Here is a 17,927-nt window from a genome sequence, read left to right on the forward strand (position 1 = left end):
TATCTTTTTTCATTTAAGAAATATTTAAAGAATAATAAAACAAGAACAAACTAAAAACCATATTTAATTATTAAAAAGAAAGATGTAGTAAGAATCTCTAAAACTACTTTTTTTTATTTTTTAATTTTTCTCTTTTTTTTTTTTATTTCTTTATTTTATAGTATTGAAAGCATGTGCAATAAGTATTGAAATGCAGTAATGAAACAAACTTATAAACAAAATTACAAAAAACAAGGAATATGAAGATATAAAATCACAGGGGGTTATATGCGATAAAAACCTGATAATCAAATAATAAAGAATAAAAAAGATCATGAAATAAGAAAAAAGTATAGGTGTAGAGAAAATCAGGGTGCATGCAACCCGAAGCCCTTTTTCCTTCGGTTCCCTTACGTTCTCTTTTCGAAATTGGATTTTTCTCTTCCTCTCTTTTTTTCTTCCCTTATGCTCTCTTCTTGAAAATGAATTTTTTCTCTCTTTTTTTCTGTTCCCTTATGCTCTCTTCTTGAAATTCAATTCTCCTCCCCTTTCTTGTTTGCAAGGTGCATATTTATATACATACATTTGTAATATTATTGGGATCTTGCCTTAATGGCGAATTAATTGACAATTAGCAAAATAGGGAAATAAATGGTCTTGATTGAAGAAAAATAAATCAAATCAAAAATCATATTTTTCTCTTTAGGAAGAAATTGAATACAACAATCAATTTATTATTTTTAATTATTTCTTGTAATCATTGTCATAATCTTGATTCAAATTATTACCAAATAAGACAAAATTTCAAAAATATTCTAAAGTGATATGTCATGCATTAATATTAATGGATTATGAGTATTTTTCCAAGAAAATCAAATCTTTTCCTTTTCATTTTTTCACGTGCACCCCCCTTTTTTTCTTTTTCTTCTCTTTTCTTGTCTTTCCTTTTTCTTTTTTTCTCTTCTTTTTTACTATTTTTTTTATTCTTTCTTCGTTTCCTTTTTTTTTTTGTAATTACTTTTTTTTTAAAACAAAATAGTAAAATAGAATAATAAAAAAAGATGAAAGAAAATGAATGAAATAGGACAACAATAAAAACCAAGTCTCATTATTTAGTCACCCGGACAAAATTGGGTGTTGACACCTAGCTAACCTATGAAAAATCCTATCAATTTTAGGATAAAAGGGTGGTACTTGCCCAAAATTGCCCCTAGTCATACACTCAATCAACTCCCATCACCAAAAGTCAAAATAGTGAAATAAAGGGGGTTAAACTACAAGTATATGAAAACCTTATAAGAATGGGTTGAAACTTTGTGACAAACACCCAAAAATATTAAAAGATAGCACAAAAAATTTCAAATAAAAATTCAAATTATAGTTATGTCAACCAACACGGGAAAGTGTGAAAAACGATAAAAATAAAACTTCAAAAATAAAAAAGAAATAGAAAACGGTCATTTTTTGGAATTAAAGGCATGGGCCATTGGTATAGCGAGTGGGGATGGATTACTCGTGTTTTTCTACCCAAAAACCACATATGGTACATTCAATTCGGACATCGTGAGCAAAAGTTGCGTCGACTCGATGTTTCGACCCACCTGTTTTTCACAAAACTGAATATGGACTACTACAAGTGCTTCTAGGATTTTTCAATGAAAATATGAATCAAAAGAAGTAATATTCAACTCTTCTCTTCCTGACCTAAGTTTTCTGACATCTTGCCTATGCAACTGCAATAGGATCTAAGAGCCTCTCCCAAATATATTAGGATCATATTCAACCGTCATCGGCTTATCTGCAATGATGTCACAAAGTTGGTGTAACGCACCAAGAGGATCATCCTCGGATAAAAGAATCTTCTCATCTTCATGTGTCTGTTGTTAATTATATGGAAAAATAGGATAAGTTTCGACATCAATAATATGTAAACTTTAAAATTGAGAAGTGTAAAGTAGGATTCGATGGCGAGGGGTCAGAAATAGAACCAACCAAGTGTTTAGGCCAAGCGATAAAAGATTAGAATGTTTGTGCCATAGTGAAAATCTTATCTATGGGTTGAGGAACTAAGACATCTGGTATGATAATGCCGTCTATTGAGACCTTGACCTCATCCTCTAATAGCTCCATACCATGAATAGTCAATGCCCGAAACATTGTTCCACAAGCCACCAACATTGTCCCGGTACCGTCTAAAACATATAACAGATATTTACAAGTGTCGTCGTGTTATCCCCTAGGACGACTGATGTTGAACAACTTCCTTTTTTGCTTCTACCTGTTAGAGTAAATGTTGGATTATACAAATAATAAATTATTCAACAAAAATGTTTATTAATTTTATGTGTGGGAGGCACAACATGTTCTTATACATGAGATGGTTGCGTGCACATCTCATAACTCTCAAACTATTACTGATATTGATGCATAACTCTTTTAGTCACTTTTGCAATGACTTCATTATACAATTGCGCCCTAAGCTTAAGTCTTTGCATTCATTGTTGTTTTTTCTATCTGACCATTATCTTCACTGTTGTTTTTTTACTTGTAACGTGATAACCCAAATTTTGGACACTCTTTCAAAAACTCAAACTTTTTCCTATATAAAGTGCAGTCATTGGGACAAGCATGTATCATTTTATACTCCATACCCATCGAACAAATAATTTTCTTCGTATTATAATTACAAGTGGGTAGTATATTTCCATTTGACAACATTTCATTCAACAATGTCAACAATTATGTGAAACTCTTATCAATCCATCCATTGGCCCCCTTTAAATTCTTGAGCCTTAACACCACTGACAACCGTGTGAACTTAGTTGAACCAAAATACAAAGGAGTTTTCGCATCATTGGACATCGTCTCATACACATCAACTTGGGCAAAATTTTCTATGCCAACATCGTGGATCATGTCCTCTAATTTATCTTCTTCTGGTCGATCTTCCATGGTGGAATCAATAACATTTTCAGTTTGGGAGACAGTCGAAAAATGTATTTCTTCATCGTGTCATATCCATGTTGTATAACATCGTAGGAAAGCATCACAGATGAGATGTTCCCTAATTTGGGTTGCGTTCAACTTTCTCTCATTCAAACAGTTGACACAAGGACATCTAAACTTCACTTCATCATCAGTTCTACCCTTATTACGTTGCTCAAATTGTATAAATTTCTCTACTCCTCTCTCATATTCAACACCAATGTGTGGTAAATTAATTCAATTTTGATCCATACGTAAATATTTTGTTATATTCTACAAAATTATAATCATACATTCACACAATTATACAATCACATATTCAACATACAATCAATTCAATCATACAATTAATAAGCATTCAAATGATCACATATTGAACATACAAAATTTTAGAACCTACTACAAAAGTATATAATCCTATTAAAAAGTAAACTTTAAACATTAAAATAAGAACCTGAGAGTGTGAAAGGCCAATAGTAATGGACAACCCACGATCAAAACGGTAGAAATTCAACTATGGAAAAATCAAACCTACACAAATATACAAACAAAATAGTAGTTTTAGAAACAAAAACAAACTCTAAAACGCAAAAAACAAAAAATAATAATAAAAAAATAAAAAAAAGCATCGAAAATTTACCTTTAAGGTGGAGAATCACTATAACTAACCCAAGAAGACATTTGGTACGATTTTTATCAGTGAAAATTGTTCCTAAATGTTCACGAAGACCACAGATATGATAACAAAATAATGTTTATAGGTGCAAAATGGAAAGAAAAGTGGTATCGGGGCGCGGCGGAGCAATGTTCTCTATGTTATTTGTTTAAACAGTTCGCGAAGAAGATGAAAATGTTCACCCTCTATTTTATTTTTTTTAACCTACGAAAGGTTATTAGCTCGGTTCTTCAAAAAACCAAGATAATAAGGGGGATACTGTTAGAAAACATGTAGGCTTCTTTTTACACCAAAAGGGGGGTGAATTGACGATGTTTCAAAAATAAGTTATTTTCGCAATCTTGAAAACAAAGTATAAAGCTTTTTAAACTTTCTTGAAATGCAAGCAATCAGAAATTGTATGCAGCGGAAAAATCAAACACAGGTTTTTATACTGGTTCGGCCAACAATGCCTACATCCAGTGTCCTTCCACCTGGAAGCAAATGTACTATAATGGTTGTGGTTTTTACAACAAGGAATTTATAGAAGACCTCCACGTCAAAAATATAAATCAACTCTCTAACCCAAAACAAAAAAATATAGTTGTAGAACAAAACCAGAATTGCAACAAGAATCCCTTCTTCTGCAATCTGCAACACCACTTTGAACAATCCTCAAAGTGAATTATCCCCTTGTATCACAACAGGTACAATTCAGCAGTCTTCATAGAATGTCAAGCCTTGAACACAATTCTGCAGTCTTCACAGGATGTCAAGCCTTCAACACAACTCAGCAGTCTTCACAGGATGCCAAGCCTTCAACACGATCACATAGAAGCACCTTTCTTGTGTAGATAATGATCAGCAAATGTAAGCACAGAAATCCTCCTCTATGAATCTCGTTCAAGAAATATCACCACCGTCTTCTTGGATAATTCTTGGAGCTAAGAGAAATCTGAAACAAAAATGAAAATTATCAATTCATCAAAAGTCTCTGAACAAACCTATGTTCAGCCTATTTATAGATTTCTGTTATACAGTTAGATTCTCAATCGAATACACTACTAATTCAGTCGACTGTATTATGACAGTTATAACAATTCAGTCAACTTAGTAGCTCACGGTCAACAAATAACAAAACACATTTAATATAGTTGACCAAGTCATCAATGCTCAACTAACTTTTAAAAATATAGTCGTTATAGTGCAAGAGCATAACAAAATTCCAAATTAGACAACAGATGCAGTCGAATATGTAAAACAAATAGTTGACCTCAACCATGTAAAACATTTTGAAATTCTTTTCTTCTCAAAAATACACAGAGCACTAGAACTTTCTCAAAAATGCCCATAGTGCTTCCGACTTCTCCTGAAAAAAATACACCCAGGCTTTTCTAGAGAAATCATCTATAAATGAGATGAAATGCCTTTTACCATTGAATGAGCTACGAGTAATAGGATCACATAGGTCGGTGTGTACCAATTCAAGTTACTTTTTTTCCTTGTACATGGCCGAGTTTGGAAACTTCGTTCTTGACTATTTTCTGAGCACGCATTCTTCACAAAATTTCTTCTTAAATTTTATACTGGGTAATCCGAGTACTAATTCTCTCCTTGAGAGTTCGGCCAAGCTTCCAACATTAAGGTGTCCAAACCGAAAATGTCATATTATTGCTAAATCTTTCATGTCCACCTTCAAACACCTTTCCTGCAAAATCTGCAACTCAAATTTAAACATCTGATTTCTCTTCATTCTTACCCTGGCTACAAGACAACCATTCTTCTCCTTCAAATAAGTACCCGATCCTTTATTAAAATTGAGTTACCTTTTTCCAACAACTGACTCACACTTAAAATATTATTCTTCAGCTTAGGAACATAGTAAATGTCCCTAATCTCTCCAGGTATTCCATCCTTCTGCATATGCCAGATTGTTCCACGCCCCTTCACACCTTAGAGTCATCTCCGAAAGACACAAATATGACTTTCACCTTGGTGAGTTCATTAAAGAGAGACTCATCTCAACACATGTGATTGGTTGCTCCAATATCTATATACCATATCGAATTGGTAGAAATCTCCTCAGCCTTTGATTTCAAGCATGGTCCAACATCTGAGTTCTCTAACTTCGTTTTTTAGCATTTCATTAGCATTGTTGAGTTCTTTGACAATTCGGTGCTCAACAAAACCCCCATCTCTTGTTCATCTTCTTCTTCTGTAAGAAGGTTTCTCTCACTTTTCTTCTCGGCTCGACAAAATTTAATAATGTGATTGAACTTACCATAGTTGTAGCACTTCCTTGATCTACATTCATTTGCATAGTGACCATGCTTGCCACACTTAAAACACTTCACTTCTGACCGATCCCCTCGTCCTTTCCCTTGTCCTAGGTCATGCCAATTTTGCTGATCGATTTACTTTTCATTACCTAGGCCATGTCCACCTTGTCCTCGGCTTCCTCGTCCTCTGCCTCCAAAACCTCGACTCTAAGTATTCCAAGTTTCGTTTGAATCAAATTGTGCTTGTAGTGCTTGATCGACGGGTTCCCTATTTTTTTTTCTCTTCCTCAATTCGTGGGCTTTTAATGACCCAACTAACTCCTCCACAATGAGAGTTGACAAATCCTTTGTCTCTTCAATAGTGACCACAATACTTTCAAAATCATCTGTCAGATATCTCAAGATCTTTTTCGCAACTCAGTTAGGAGGAATCTCTCCGTTCATTCTGAGTTGGTTGGCCATCTTCTACACTCGAGCTATAAACTTGGAAACTCTCTCCTTTTCATCCATCTCCATATGTTCAAAGTCTCTTCTAAGAGCTTGTATTCGAACCTGCTTTATGTGAGTATCTCCTTTTATGCCACCTTCAGAATTTCCTATGCTTCTTTTGTTGACTTTGCATTAGTTATTTTCTCAAGTCCTGATTCATCTACTATTATACAGAAAGTACAATGTTGATTTGTCTTTCACCCATATCTTTTTCAGTGTAGCAGTCACTATCTGATGCTCATCATCTTCGGGTTCATTATATCTGTCCTCCACTATGTCCCATACATCTTGGGATCCGAGAAGAACCTTCATCTGCAAAGACCAATTGTCGTAATTGATCTTTTCTGACAATTGTGGCACACTCATTCTGTTAACTACCTTTGCCATCTCTCACAAAAAAAAACTCAAGTACTCACTGTTCTCCTCACGGTGTTTGACTCTCACTTTGTTAAAAAACTCTCTCACGCACACACAAAAGAAATCATCAAAGAACTCTCGTTGCACATATAGTACAAGTATTGCTCTCTTGGTAAAACAAAAAATCTGCGTTACTCTGATAACACTGCGGGGTTGCCTTTTCATTCATATAAAATGATTTTAAATAGCCTTACCCATAACAGAGGTCTTGAGCCTTTTATTAAAATAATAACAACCTTAAATAAAAAAAAAAAAAAAACTGTATGATATTTATCTCTAATTCACCCCTATTTTCTGAATAAAAATCGGGTTACACGCACAACAACAACAAAAAATATTAAAAAAATAAATCTAATGTTTTTAAAGTTTATTCAACAGAAAGATATTGAATATTTCATCCATAATGGTGAAACAAATAGAGCTGATTAAGAAACTTAGGGATATGATTTTGTGTATGGTTTTGTACTTGGACGACATTAGTTGTAGTTAATAATTATAACTAATGATTTCTTGAAGATTGTAAAAGAAGAGAAGTTAGTGGACGTTGGTTTGAATTAAATTGTTAATCTTCTTAGTATTGCCATGCCAAGGACTTTGTGATAGGAGCTTATGATATTCTTCATTTTAGGAACAAAGTATATGTTCAGATAAAGCAAGAGTTAAAAGAGTATGATTTTGGGGGAGGGACATAAGATTCCTTTTAGTATATTGCTAGATATGACTAAGATATATAGAGATATGAAGAAATATTTTTAGTGGACTGATATTGGAAGGGCTATAAGATGGAAGAAGTTATCTTCGAAGTTTCTTAAATCGTTTCAAATTTTCATTAGGATCAGTTCAGTAATGCATGAGAGCTTTACCTTCATAGTTGACAAATTTGCATGTGTTTCACGTGTCATAATTGTGGAGAATTGTATGAGATCCTATTCAAGTAAGAGAAAATCTATCTTTAGACACTAAATTTATACGAGTATTGGATTATAAGACCAAACAACTACGAAGAGCATTTGTACAATAAAAGTGTTATGAGAGATGAAAAGACTTAGGATTCATGTGGGAGTTGGAGGAAAAACATGCCAAAGTCATATCCATATATTTTTATGGTAAGTAAAATTTTCGAGGATGAAAATTTTGTATGTTGAGGAGAATGTAAAATCTAAAACATTATTTTTTTAAAGTGATAAAATAAATTAAATGGAAGAATGTTTATATTTAAGTTATTATGTTAGTGATATGAAAAAAAAAATGTGGTAGTTAGTTGCCTAGAGCTTTCCAGCAAAGGAATTTAACATTCACCTAGCACACTTTTTAGATTTTTTTTCTTTTCTTAATAAGAGTTAGCATGCAATGGGAATAATTATTATTAGGATAGACTTATTATATAGCTCAAATGGTTAGAGTGCATGTTCTGGAGGTGGAAGCCATGGTTCAATTTTTTCTTATTTTTGCAATTAAATGGATTTTTGGAAGTAGAAGTTTGAACGTGAATTGTAGGCTGACTTAAGGAAGCAACCCGGTCAACTTGGTCAAATATAGTGCATAGTGTATGTGGACAATAGACAAACAATTAATGAGCACATTATGAAAAATAAATTTGGATCAATCAGAAATAAATTGGATTTATTCTGATTTTATTTTGAATTAATGGGTAGTTATTTTAATTAAAGGAATGAATCTGGAAATAATCTTTTAGGGTTTAGTAGTCTAGCTTATTAGGAGATTAAAAAATAGTTAAGGCTGACCTGAAGTGTTTTAAGAAGTGCAACCTATTTTTCTCCGAAGGGAAGAGGAGTACTCTTCACGGTTTAGGTAAGTGTCTCCACCGATCAAAAAACTTTTTGTATTATGGTATTGGGTTTTACACAAATAATAAGAATATAATTTTGTTTTGAATCAAGTTTAAAAACATGGATAACAAAGAAAAGACGAGTGGTGATTGGAACTAAGAGAGAATGAAGAATTGACTATCGACAAAGGGACAAAGGTAAGAGAAACTAACTAGTAATTTTTTTTATTATAAATATTTTGCGTAGTATTTGTTTAGATTAATTTATGTTAGGTTTATATTATATTATATAATGCTTGATTTTAAGTATGCAGGAAACGAATAACAGGATTAAGTATATGATGTAAATTTGAAAGTATTCGGTGGAAGTAAAATAATGATATACATTACGTATATAAACAACGGATGTTTTTGTATGCTGTTTATAATATATAATTATTATTTTTATAACAGATTATGCTGTAGATTTTGATAAAATATACAGGTTCGAAAAGTTAAAGATTTATATATATATATATATATATATATATATATATATATATATATATATATATATATATATATATATATATATATATATATGTATATGTATAGGTGTGTGCGTATGGTATCAGTTTTTATAAGTTTAGGCAGTATTGTTTATGATAAATAAAGTTTTTGTTGATACCTAAAATTTTTGGAAAGTTGATTTATAAGAAGCTAAGTTCTTATTGATGAGTCTATAAAAAATTGTTATATGTGTTAGTGGTTAAATATTAGTGTAGAGGAAGATAAATTTTCTGGCCTTTATATCTTTATGGTTTTAGTAATTGTGGTAATTAAATGTTGGAAGCTAACCTTGACGAAATTATGAAAGGAGATGGACTAAGGTATGATTATTTATTTCTATTTTGTAGGCTGTTAGAATATATTTTGTAAATATGACAAATTGTGAAAAAGGAGTTTATGAAAACGATATTTAAAGGATGAATTTTATGATTTAATCTTTGTATAATTTTATGATATTTAGTAAATACTATTGGAATATTTTTTTATGATAGATTATTGAGTTCTCGGTGAAAGAAATTACAATATTATGTTAAATCAATTTTGTTAAGTGTAAAGATATAAATTGTTGAGAAATAGATAATTATTTGGTGAAGGAAATAATTAATATATATGGTGAATATATAGTGATATATGAAATCATGATAATTGGTGTAAGATTGGAATGTTTTTACTGATTTATTTTGTATTAGTCAAATTTCAAAAATTTTCCTTTTTTTTTTTCCTTAAGTATAAGACGATACAATTAATGAATGAGATTAGTAACGTAACATCAAGAATGTGAGATGATACAAAATCCATAATTAAGAAGTATCTTTTAAACTAAGCATTGTGCTCTTGCTATGACTTGTGAGAATTAATGAGTAATATATTTTCTTGGTGTTCTATTACAATAAATATATTGTTCATAGTGTAACAAACTATCTTTTATGAGTCAACCAAACATATTAAAATTGATTACACTTAATATTTGATAAATTAGTTTCTAACTTAGTTAAGATTATACCTATTAATTTAGCAGATGAACTGATTGATGTCTCATAAAACCTTACTTAATTCTAACTTAAACATGAACGACAGTCGTTTCCAAGCTTAAAAAGATATTAATTTGACCACTAGTTAAGATAAATGTTATTATAAATAAATTAATATTCTTCTTATCTCAAAGTAGCATTAACTTTATATCTATTGTTAGTTAATATTCTTCTTATCTCAAAGTAGTATTAACTTTATATTCTTCTTATCTCAAACTTTATATATAACGTGTACCTAGGTGTGAGTGAAAAATAATATTTGAAACTATTTATTATTTTATACATCTGTATTTCTTTTCTGGTATTTGAATAGAATTTTACACCACTAATTAATTAGGTTATAGTCACATAAACAACAGTGAATTATATTAACATATTAAAATACCAATGATTATTTTTTTTCTTCTTCTAACAATTATGATTACACACTGTTTGAATTAGAAAAGTCAAATTCGTGTCAGTTGCCAAACCAAATACGCACGTTTTCAAAACAGTAATTTATTTATTACTTCATTTATTAGCCTCAAATTTTAGGCCAAAGAAAAATCAAATGCAATCCATTTGGTGAAGATGAGGTTCATACGAATTCAATCTGATTCATTTATCAAACTTATTACAAATTCAACTTACGTAAGTTAGATTTAAATGAATTGAATTACAATCTAACCAGATCAAAATCTGTAGTGGACTAGATTGACTTGTAAGTTGTAACCTATCTTGATATAAAGATTATCATGATAGATAAAGTTAAAAGATTAAAAGTCTTAAACATCAATATATTATATATATATATATATATATAACTTTTTGTTGTTTAACTTTTTTATTATTATTTCTTAAGTATTTGTTGTACTGTTTTTCATTTAAAATTGGAATTTTTCAGATAATTAAAACTCAATCTCGTAACTTTTCTAGTAAAAAATATACAGATATATCAACGAAATTATTCTTAATTAGCATGGTTAAAGAATTTTTTTAAAGTTGGAATATTACAAAATTATCTATTACTAATACTTTCAAAAATCTAATTAGTCAACTTATAAAATCAAGGGTAGTTTCTAAACATGAGATAAAATAATGTATAAATAAAATATGTTATAAAGTATTGTAAAGTCGTAATTAACATGATAAAAGAAAAAATTGGCTAATTGGTAGGCACTCTTTGATTTGTATACATGATTTGGATATTTTTCTATTATTTTAATTTTCAAATTTTAAGAAAATTGTATTTTTTTTGTTAAATCTCCAACATATATATATATATATATATATATATATATATATATATATACCAACATATATATATATATATATATATATATATATATATATATATATATATATACACACACATACTATTTTTATTTAATTAAATCCTAATCTTAACATTTTATTTACAATAAACAAGAGCATATGTTCCACTCTCTCCGCATTTCTATTATATAAAAATGACATGATTTAAAATTAAAAAAAAATTAATAATTTTTGGAAAAATAAAAGTTGAGAGCTTATACAACTATTTTTTAAATTTAGGAATTATGCATTTAGTTCTAGAAAGAAAGACTATACAACTACATATTTTATAAAATGAAAAAGTTATTAATTTGGTGAAAGGTAAATTTTTTAATTTAAAAAATGGCGCAAAAAAAAAAGAATAGTTTAGTATTTCTTTTGTATTTCATTTAGATTTAGATTAGATTTTCCTAAAAATATTAATTAATTAAATTTAAAAATATAAAAAGTGTACGGACCAAAATTACATAAATTTCTTAAAACATAGAAACTAAAACCACGAGAAAAAAAATGGATTGATCTGAGTTAGAAATTAAGAATTAAAGGACTAGAATTTTGAGTAGTTAAAATTATTATATACAAAATATAAAAGTATTACCATTTTTTAGTAAAAGATATAAAAGCATTCTTTAAATAGTTATAACTAATTCATCAATATGTCTATATCTTAAACTAGGTAGTGAAAAGATACAAAACAAATTCTTTAAATAGCAACATGTGCATTTAATGATAAGTGTAAATGAAAATAATTCATTAATTAAATGTCTATATCTAATGGTTGGGTATATGTAACCAACTTAGTACTGGCACCCCAATTATCAAATCGTGCAAATTAGTCATTTCCACGGGTAGAAGTTGTGATACACACAACTTTGGAAGTTAATGACCCTCATGTCCCACCACCCAAAAGTAAACCCAATGAAATAAACATAATAAACCTAAAAAAAAAGAAAAAAAAAAAGCCTTTTATGACCAATTGCATATTATGTACCTTTTTTTTTTCAATTTTCTTTCCACAACAATTTCTATTCTCTTATATTTTTAAAGAAAAAGTTTCTTTAACAATTTTCTTTTACGATTTTTTGACAATGCATATGTGATAATTTGTGATTGATTTGTTTCGAATATTATTTTAGAATAAATTCAAACAAATCAATAGAATTGGGACAGATGTCCTGTTGTAAAAAAGTTGTTAAAAAAGAGTAGTTAAAATATTGTTGTCCTATTTTTAATTCTGAGTTTATATATATATATATATATATGTGTGTTTGTTCAAAGACATAGTTCACTAAACCTGCATAAGGTGCTGAGGCATACTATGCTTGTGTCAGTGATCACTGAGAGAAAAAGAGAAATATGAGAAGCGAGTGTCATCCACTGTTGAGGGGAGGAAGAGGAGGTAGCAAGTATAAACATGGATTTTCTGCAGCTGAAATGGAGTCACTGGCAAGCATTTGTGAGGCTGTGTTGCCTCCTTTGCCTATGAATGCTTTGAAGAGCAGAAAACAAGACCAAGCTGGTGACGATGACAACGAGGTTCTGCAGTCCTTCTGTGACATTTCTGGTTCTCGCTATCCAATCCCTCATGAGGTACATATATACTTGATACAATATGCTTTTGTTGTCGTAATTTTCTGTCAAAATTTCATGAAAAGATGCTTTTTTTGTTGTTTTGTTTTTGATAATACCAGAAGTTTTGGTGTGTGTTTAAAGAGCTTAGGATATCATATGTAAGTATAGTATTGAACTAAGTTTCTTCATCACTTGTTTTCCCTCTATGATTTGCAAGAAATTGCTGTTGACAAGAAACAGCTTGAGTCTATAAGTGGGACCCACATGATTACATATGTTCATTTCAAAATCCTTGCAGTTCTGCATGCTCTTAATGTGTGTGTACCAACACGAACTCATGACAATGGAAAGAGTAATTTCAAAATGCAGATTGAAATTCACCTCTGTGGAGATGGAAGAAGTGTAAGGATTGATACACGTAAATGGATATCCAATCATTAAATGAGTAGGCGATATCATTTGACCTTATACCTTAAAAAAGTAACTCATAATAACTGAGATTGTCTATTGCAGCTTGGCAGCTACTAATTACTGTTTCTGTCTGTCCCTGTCATGCACTTGAAAGAACACTGTTTTCCATCACTTTTACTTTCTTCATGTGGCATTCACGTTCTAGTGCTATATGACAGAAAAAAAGTTAGGATGAATTTGTATCTAATTACTACTTTAAACCCTTTCATTCAATTTAACATATTCCAATAATAATCTAATATAATTTAAGGATGAACATATGGTCTACATTCTGCACTTTTAATAAGTCATTTCATACTAGTAACAAAAGCTGAAATATTTTCCTACACCTTTTCTGGTGCACAGATCATAAATTCCTTGTTTTAGTATGTTGTCGAAGTACGGATTGAACCATATCCACGGATTCGTTTGGTTCGATATGCTGTTAATTAACTCAATTTTTTTTGTTTATTCAAAATCACATGCTGTAATAATGAATTCATAATGATGCATCAGAAGTTTAGAGTCTCGTTATGATACTGGGACCAGGGTAATTAATATTTAGCTACGTTAGGCCCTATACTTTTGAAATCATAATAAATCCATTTATTACAATTTAATGTAAGTGGAACTCTGAGAAAAATTAGATTGTGATTTTTCCTACCATATTGGTAGAAACCGTTTGTGTGATGGGATTTTCTCTTAATACATATTATGATGAGACAATTTATATTTATGTATTGTGAAGATATTTTGAAATTCATGTTGACCAATTAAGCACTCTTCAAACGGAGTGGCACAGAATGTTTGTTAGATTAGTTGAGTAATCTTTTGTTAACATTCTTCATATCTCTGATAATCATATCCTATTTTCAATGCAAACAGGTTGCTGAGTTGCTCACAAAGAGGAGCTTATTAGAAGCACTGATACTGGTAAGAGTGGTCTTATGGCTGCTGGCTACAAGGTTGGGAACCTTGTTGCTTTGCGGTTTCCTCTGTCTCGGTGAGAAATGGCCTTATATCAACAACTTTTCAAACATGTCTTTGGAGAAGAGAGAAAAGGTTATGCAGAACTGGTTGAAGCATAGGTTCCTTACCCCTATTAGACTGGCATTTGTTTATGTCAAAGTCCTGGGCCTTTTTGCATTTTTCTCTTGGGTATTGTTCAGTCTTTGCCCAAAGTTCTCTTATTAATTGTTACTAGTCATCTGCACCTAATGATTTCTAATAACATTATGGATAATGATATTTAGACAACATTTTTTTGACAATATTTGAACATTGATTACGTGTCAATATGTGATTGGTCAAAAATTACTCCACAATAATGTTTATGATTATTATTATTAATTGTGGAGTAATTTTTGACCAATCACAGATTGACACATAATCAATGTTCAAATGTTGTCAAAAAAATGTTGTCTAAATATCATTATCCTAACATTATATAACACGCTAAAATTTCACTATGAAATACTTAGTCTATCTTATTTAGTGTCCTAAATTGAGTAAGTTTTCTTTAGACTTGTTAGTGCTTTTTGAAGTAAGTTATTAAGTCAATATTTTTCTTATTGAGAGTACTTACTTTGATTGATTTTTCATGTTACCTTACTCTGACTAAATTAGTATAAAAACTAATAGAAGATGAATAGAACACTTATGGACTAAAGTTAAACATTTTAAAATTGTGGGATTAAACTAAGAATTTCTGAAAGTTTCATAAAAGAGATTAAAGTTATAGAAAATTTCTTGAAATTTTTGCAGGTTGATGAAAATGGTGATAATCCGGCATGGAAAGCCATTGGATATGAGGTATCAAATGAGAAACTGGATAGTGTCTCCAATAATAGGCCCCTTGAAAAGGGGACTATAGAAACCATGCATGAATCTGACACAACTCTTCAACAATCTCTTGCCAAGAAAGGCCTCAATGTTGAACTGGACTTGAAAAGCAACATCCTCAAAGTCAAATGTGATGCAGTAGTTGTTGGGTCTGGTTGTGGCGGAGGTGTTGCAGCTGCTGTTCTTTCTAGGGCTGGTCACAAGGTGGTTGTTCTTGAGAAAGGAAACTATTTTACTCCTCAGGATTATTCATCTCTAGAAGGTCCCTCTATGAATCAGCTATATGAAACTGGGGGGATGCTTGCTTCTGCAGACTCCAGAATACTGGTTTTGGCAGGATCAACAGTGGGAGGTGGCTCTGCTGTTAATTGGTCTGCCTGCATTAAAACACCACACAAGGTGCTGAAAGAGTGGTCTGAGGATCACAAGCTTCCCTTCTTTTCAAGCCAAGAATATCTCTATGCAATGGAGTCTGTATGTGAAAGGATTGGGGTCAAAGAAAACTGTACACAAGAGGGATTCCAAAATCAAGTGCTGAGAAAAGGGTGTCAGAATCTTGGCCTCAAAGTTGACTATGTGCCAAGAAACTCTTCAGGGAATCATTACTGTGGCTCATGTGGTTATGGCTGTCCAAAAGGAGAGAAACAAGGGACTCAAGCAACTTGGCTTGTAGATGCAGTTGACAAAGGTGCAGTAATAATAACAGGATGCAAAGCTGAGAGGTTCTTGTTGGAAAGCAACAGGAGTGGAAATGGCAGAAAGAAGAAATGCTTGGGAGTGCTGGCAAAAGCATTAAACAACCAAGTCACAATGAAGCTACAAATTGAGGCTAAAGTGACAATTTCCTCTGGTGGGGCACTTTTGACACCCCCTTTACTAATATCTAGTGGACTAAAAAATAATAACATTGGAAGGAACCTCCATCTCCACCCTGTCCTAATGGCATGGGGATACTTCCCAGAATCAAATAATTCAGAATTTAAGGGGAAATCCTATGAGGGAGGTATAATCACATCAGTCCATAAAGTACCATCAACAGACTCCAAATCTGATTCAAGAGCCATAATTGAAACCCCTTCACTAGGACCAGCATCCTTTGCTGCACTGTTTCCTTGGCAGTCAGGACTAGACTTCAAAGAAAAAATGTTGAATTACCCCAGAACTGCAAATTTAATCACAATTATAAGAGACATGGCTAGTGGACGGGTGACTTCAGAAGGAAGGATCAGCTACAAGTTGAATGAAATTGACAGAGAAAACATGAGGGCTGGCTTGCAACAAGCACTGAGGATTCTAATAGCTGCAGGAGCAGTTGAGGTAGGCACACACAGAAGTGATGGTCAGAGTCTCAGGTGTAGTGGCGTTAGTGAAAATGAGGTGCAAGAGTTCTTGGACAGTGTGTGTCCAATGGAAGGAGCACTTTCACCAGGTGAGAAATGGAACTTATATACTTCTGCTCATCAAATGGGGAGCTGCAGAATGGGGGTTAATGAAAAAGAAGGTGCAGTTGATGAGAATGGGGAGACATGGGAGGCTGAAGGGTTGTTTGTTTGTGATGCTAGTGTGCTTCCAACTGCAGTTGGAGTCAATCCCATGATCACAATCCAATCAACTGCATACTGTATCTCTAGTAGAATAGTAGACTACCTTGGAAAAAGTCAAATCTCATAAGTTCTTTGAATTTTCTTCACTCGAGGCATGTAATTCGAGTTGGATCATCAAAATAGGTGCCTTTTACCATAAAAATAAGTTTCCAATAGAAAAGTTTCATCTTCAAGCATCTTTTACTAAAGAAAATGTTTAGATTAGAGAAAGGACACACCCTTTTGTTGGGATTTATAATCTTTGGTCAGCAAAGGTACTCTTGTATATGGAAACAAGAAAATCAATCACATAAAAAAACTCATGTCTGCGAATAAAGAAATACGTGATTGTCATTTTTCTTCTATACTGTAATGAAATTAATCATCCATCTGATCTTAAAAATATCATTACAATTTTGTCTGTCACGTTAAAAAGTCAGCGAAGGAAGGTGTGTTTAAATTACTTGGTCTTGACTCCTCAGCAATGTGTAAGTATTCATTAACACAAAAGCAGTTTACCAAGTTATATCTGCCATCTAGACAATAGATGTGAAAAATGACATTTTTGTAACTAAACGATCAATATTTACTTAAAACTTATAAGTATCAGACGTTATGTTTATCGTTTATAAATTACACATAAATTTAATTTACGTTTAATCCTATAGGTCAAAGGTAAAATAAGTCCCTCTTACTCAAACGAAGTGAAATTCTCCAAAACAAAATCCGTAAGATTACGGGAGCATTGGTGCCTTTCTTCTGCATCTTCACACTTGTAGGTTTGTTCTCCATCTTCTTCATGCGAAGAGTAACTACGCTGTCCCAACTCACTCATGAAGACAATGAATTTGATGACATCTAAGCATACATCACCGGCAGGTTTGTCCCTTATTTTGCTGGATAAGTTTAGTTTGTCAAGTTAAAAGTTTCGTCTGTGATTTTAAGACATAATAATTAACTTATTATCTATTTCAGGCGACATTGACAGTTATTTGTGGTTTTCCTACCGAACAA

At 31.6% G+C, this 17,927-nt stretch overlaps 1 protein-coding gene across 2 annotated transcripts; it reads left to right on the plus strand.

Annotated features, from left to right (window-relative positions):
* Nucleotides 1-12,762: 12,762 nt before the first annotated feature.
* Nucleotides 12,763-17,239, plus strand: LOC106779203 (long-chain-alcohol oxidase FAO1). 2 transcript variants are annotated; one of them, XM_014667270.2, is made up of 3 exons: nucleotides 12,763-13,056; nucleotides 14,374-14,646; nucleotides 15,253-17,239. In XM_014667270.2, exons 1-3 carry the CDS (start codon nucleotides 12,823-12,825, stop codon nucleotides 16,999-17,001), a joined length of 2,256 nt encoding a protein of 751 aa, XP_014522756.1. In that variant the 5' UTR covers nucleotides 12,763-12,822; the 3' UTR covers nucleotides 17,002-17,239. The 2 variants fall into 2 exon arrangements, with proteins under 2 accessions (XP_014522756.1, XP_014522757.1); XM_014667271.2 differs by having other exon boundaries at nucleotides 14,374-14,550.
* Nucleotides 17,240-17,927: the final 688 nt, after the last annotated feature.

Source organism: Vigna radiata, unplaced genomic scaffold (genome assembly GCF_000741045.1).
Source record: "Vigna radiata var. radiata cultivar VC1973A unplaced genomic scaffold, Vradiata_ver6 scaffold_350, whole genome shotgun sequence".
Taxonomy (NCBI): domain Eukaryota; kingdom Viridiplantae; phylum Streptophyta; class Magnoliopsida; order Fabales; family Fabaceae; genus Vigna; species Vigna radiata.

Coding starts and splice junctions, on each gene's coding strand:
- LOC106779203 (XM_014667270.2), top strand. CDS start 12,823: ATGAGAAGCGAGTGTCATCCACTGTTGAGGGGAGGAAGAGGAGGTAGC. Junction 13,057..14,373: donor GCTATCCAATCCCTCATGAG/GTACATATATAC, acceptor CAATGCAAACAG/GTTGCTGAGTTGCTCACAAA. Junction 14,647..15,252: donor TTTTTGCATTTTTCTCTTGG/GTATTGTTCAGT, acceptor AAATTTTTGCAG/GTTGATGAAAATGGTGATAA.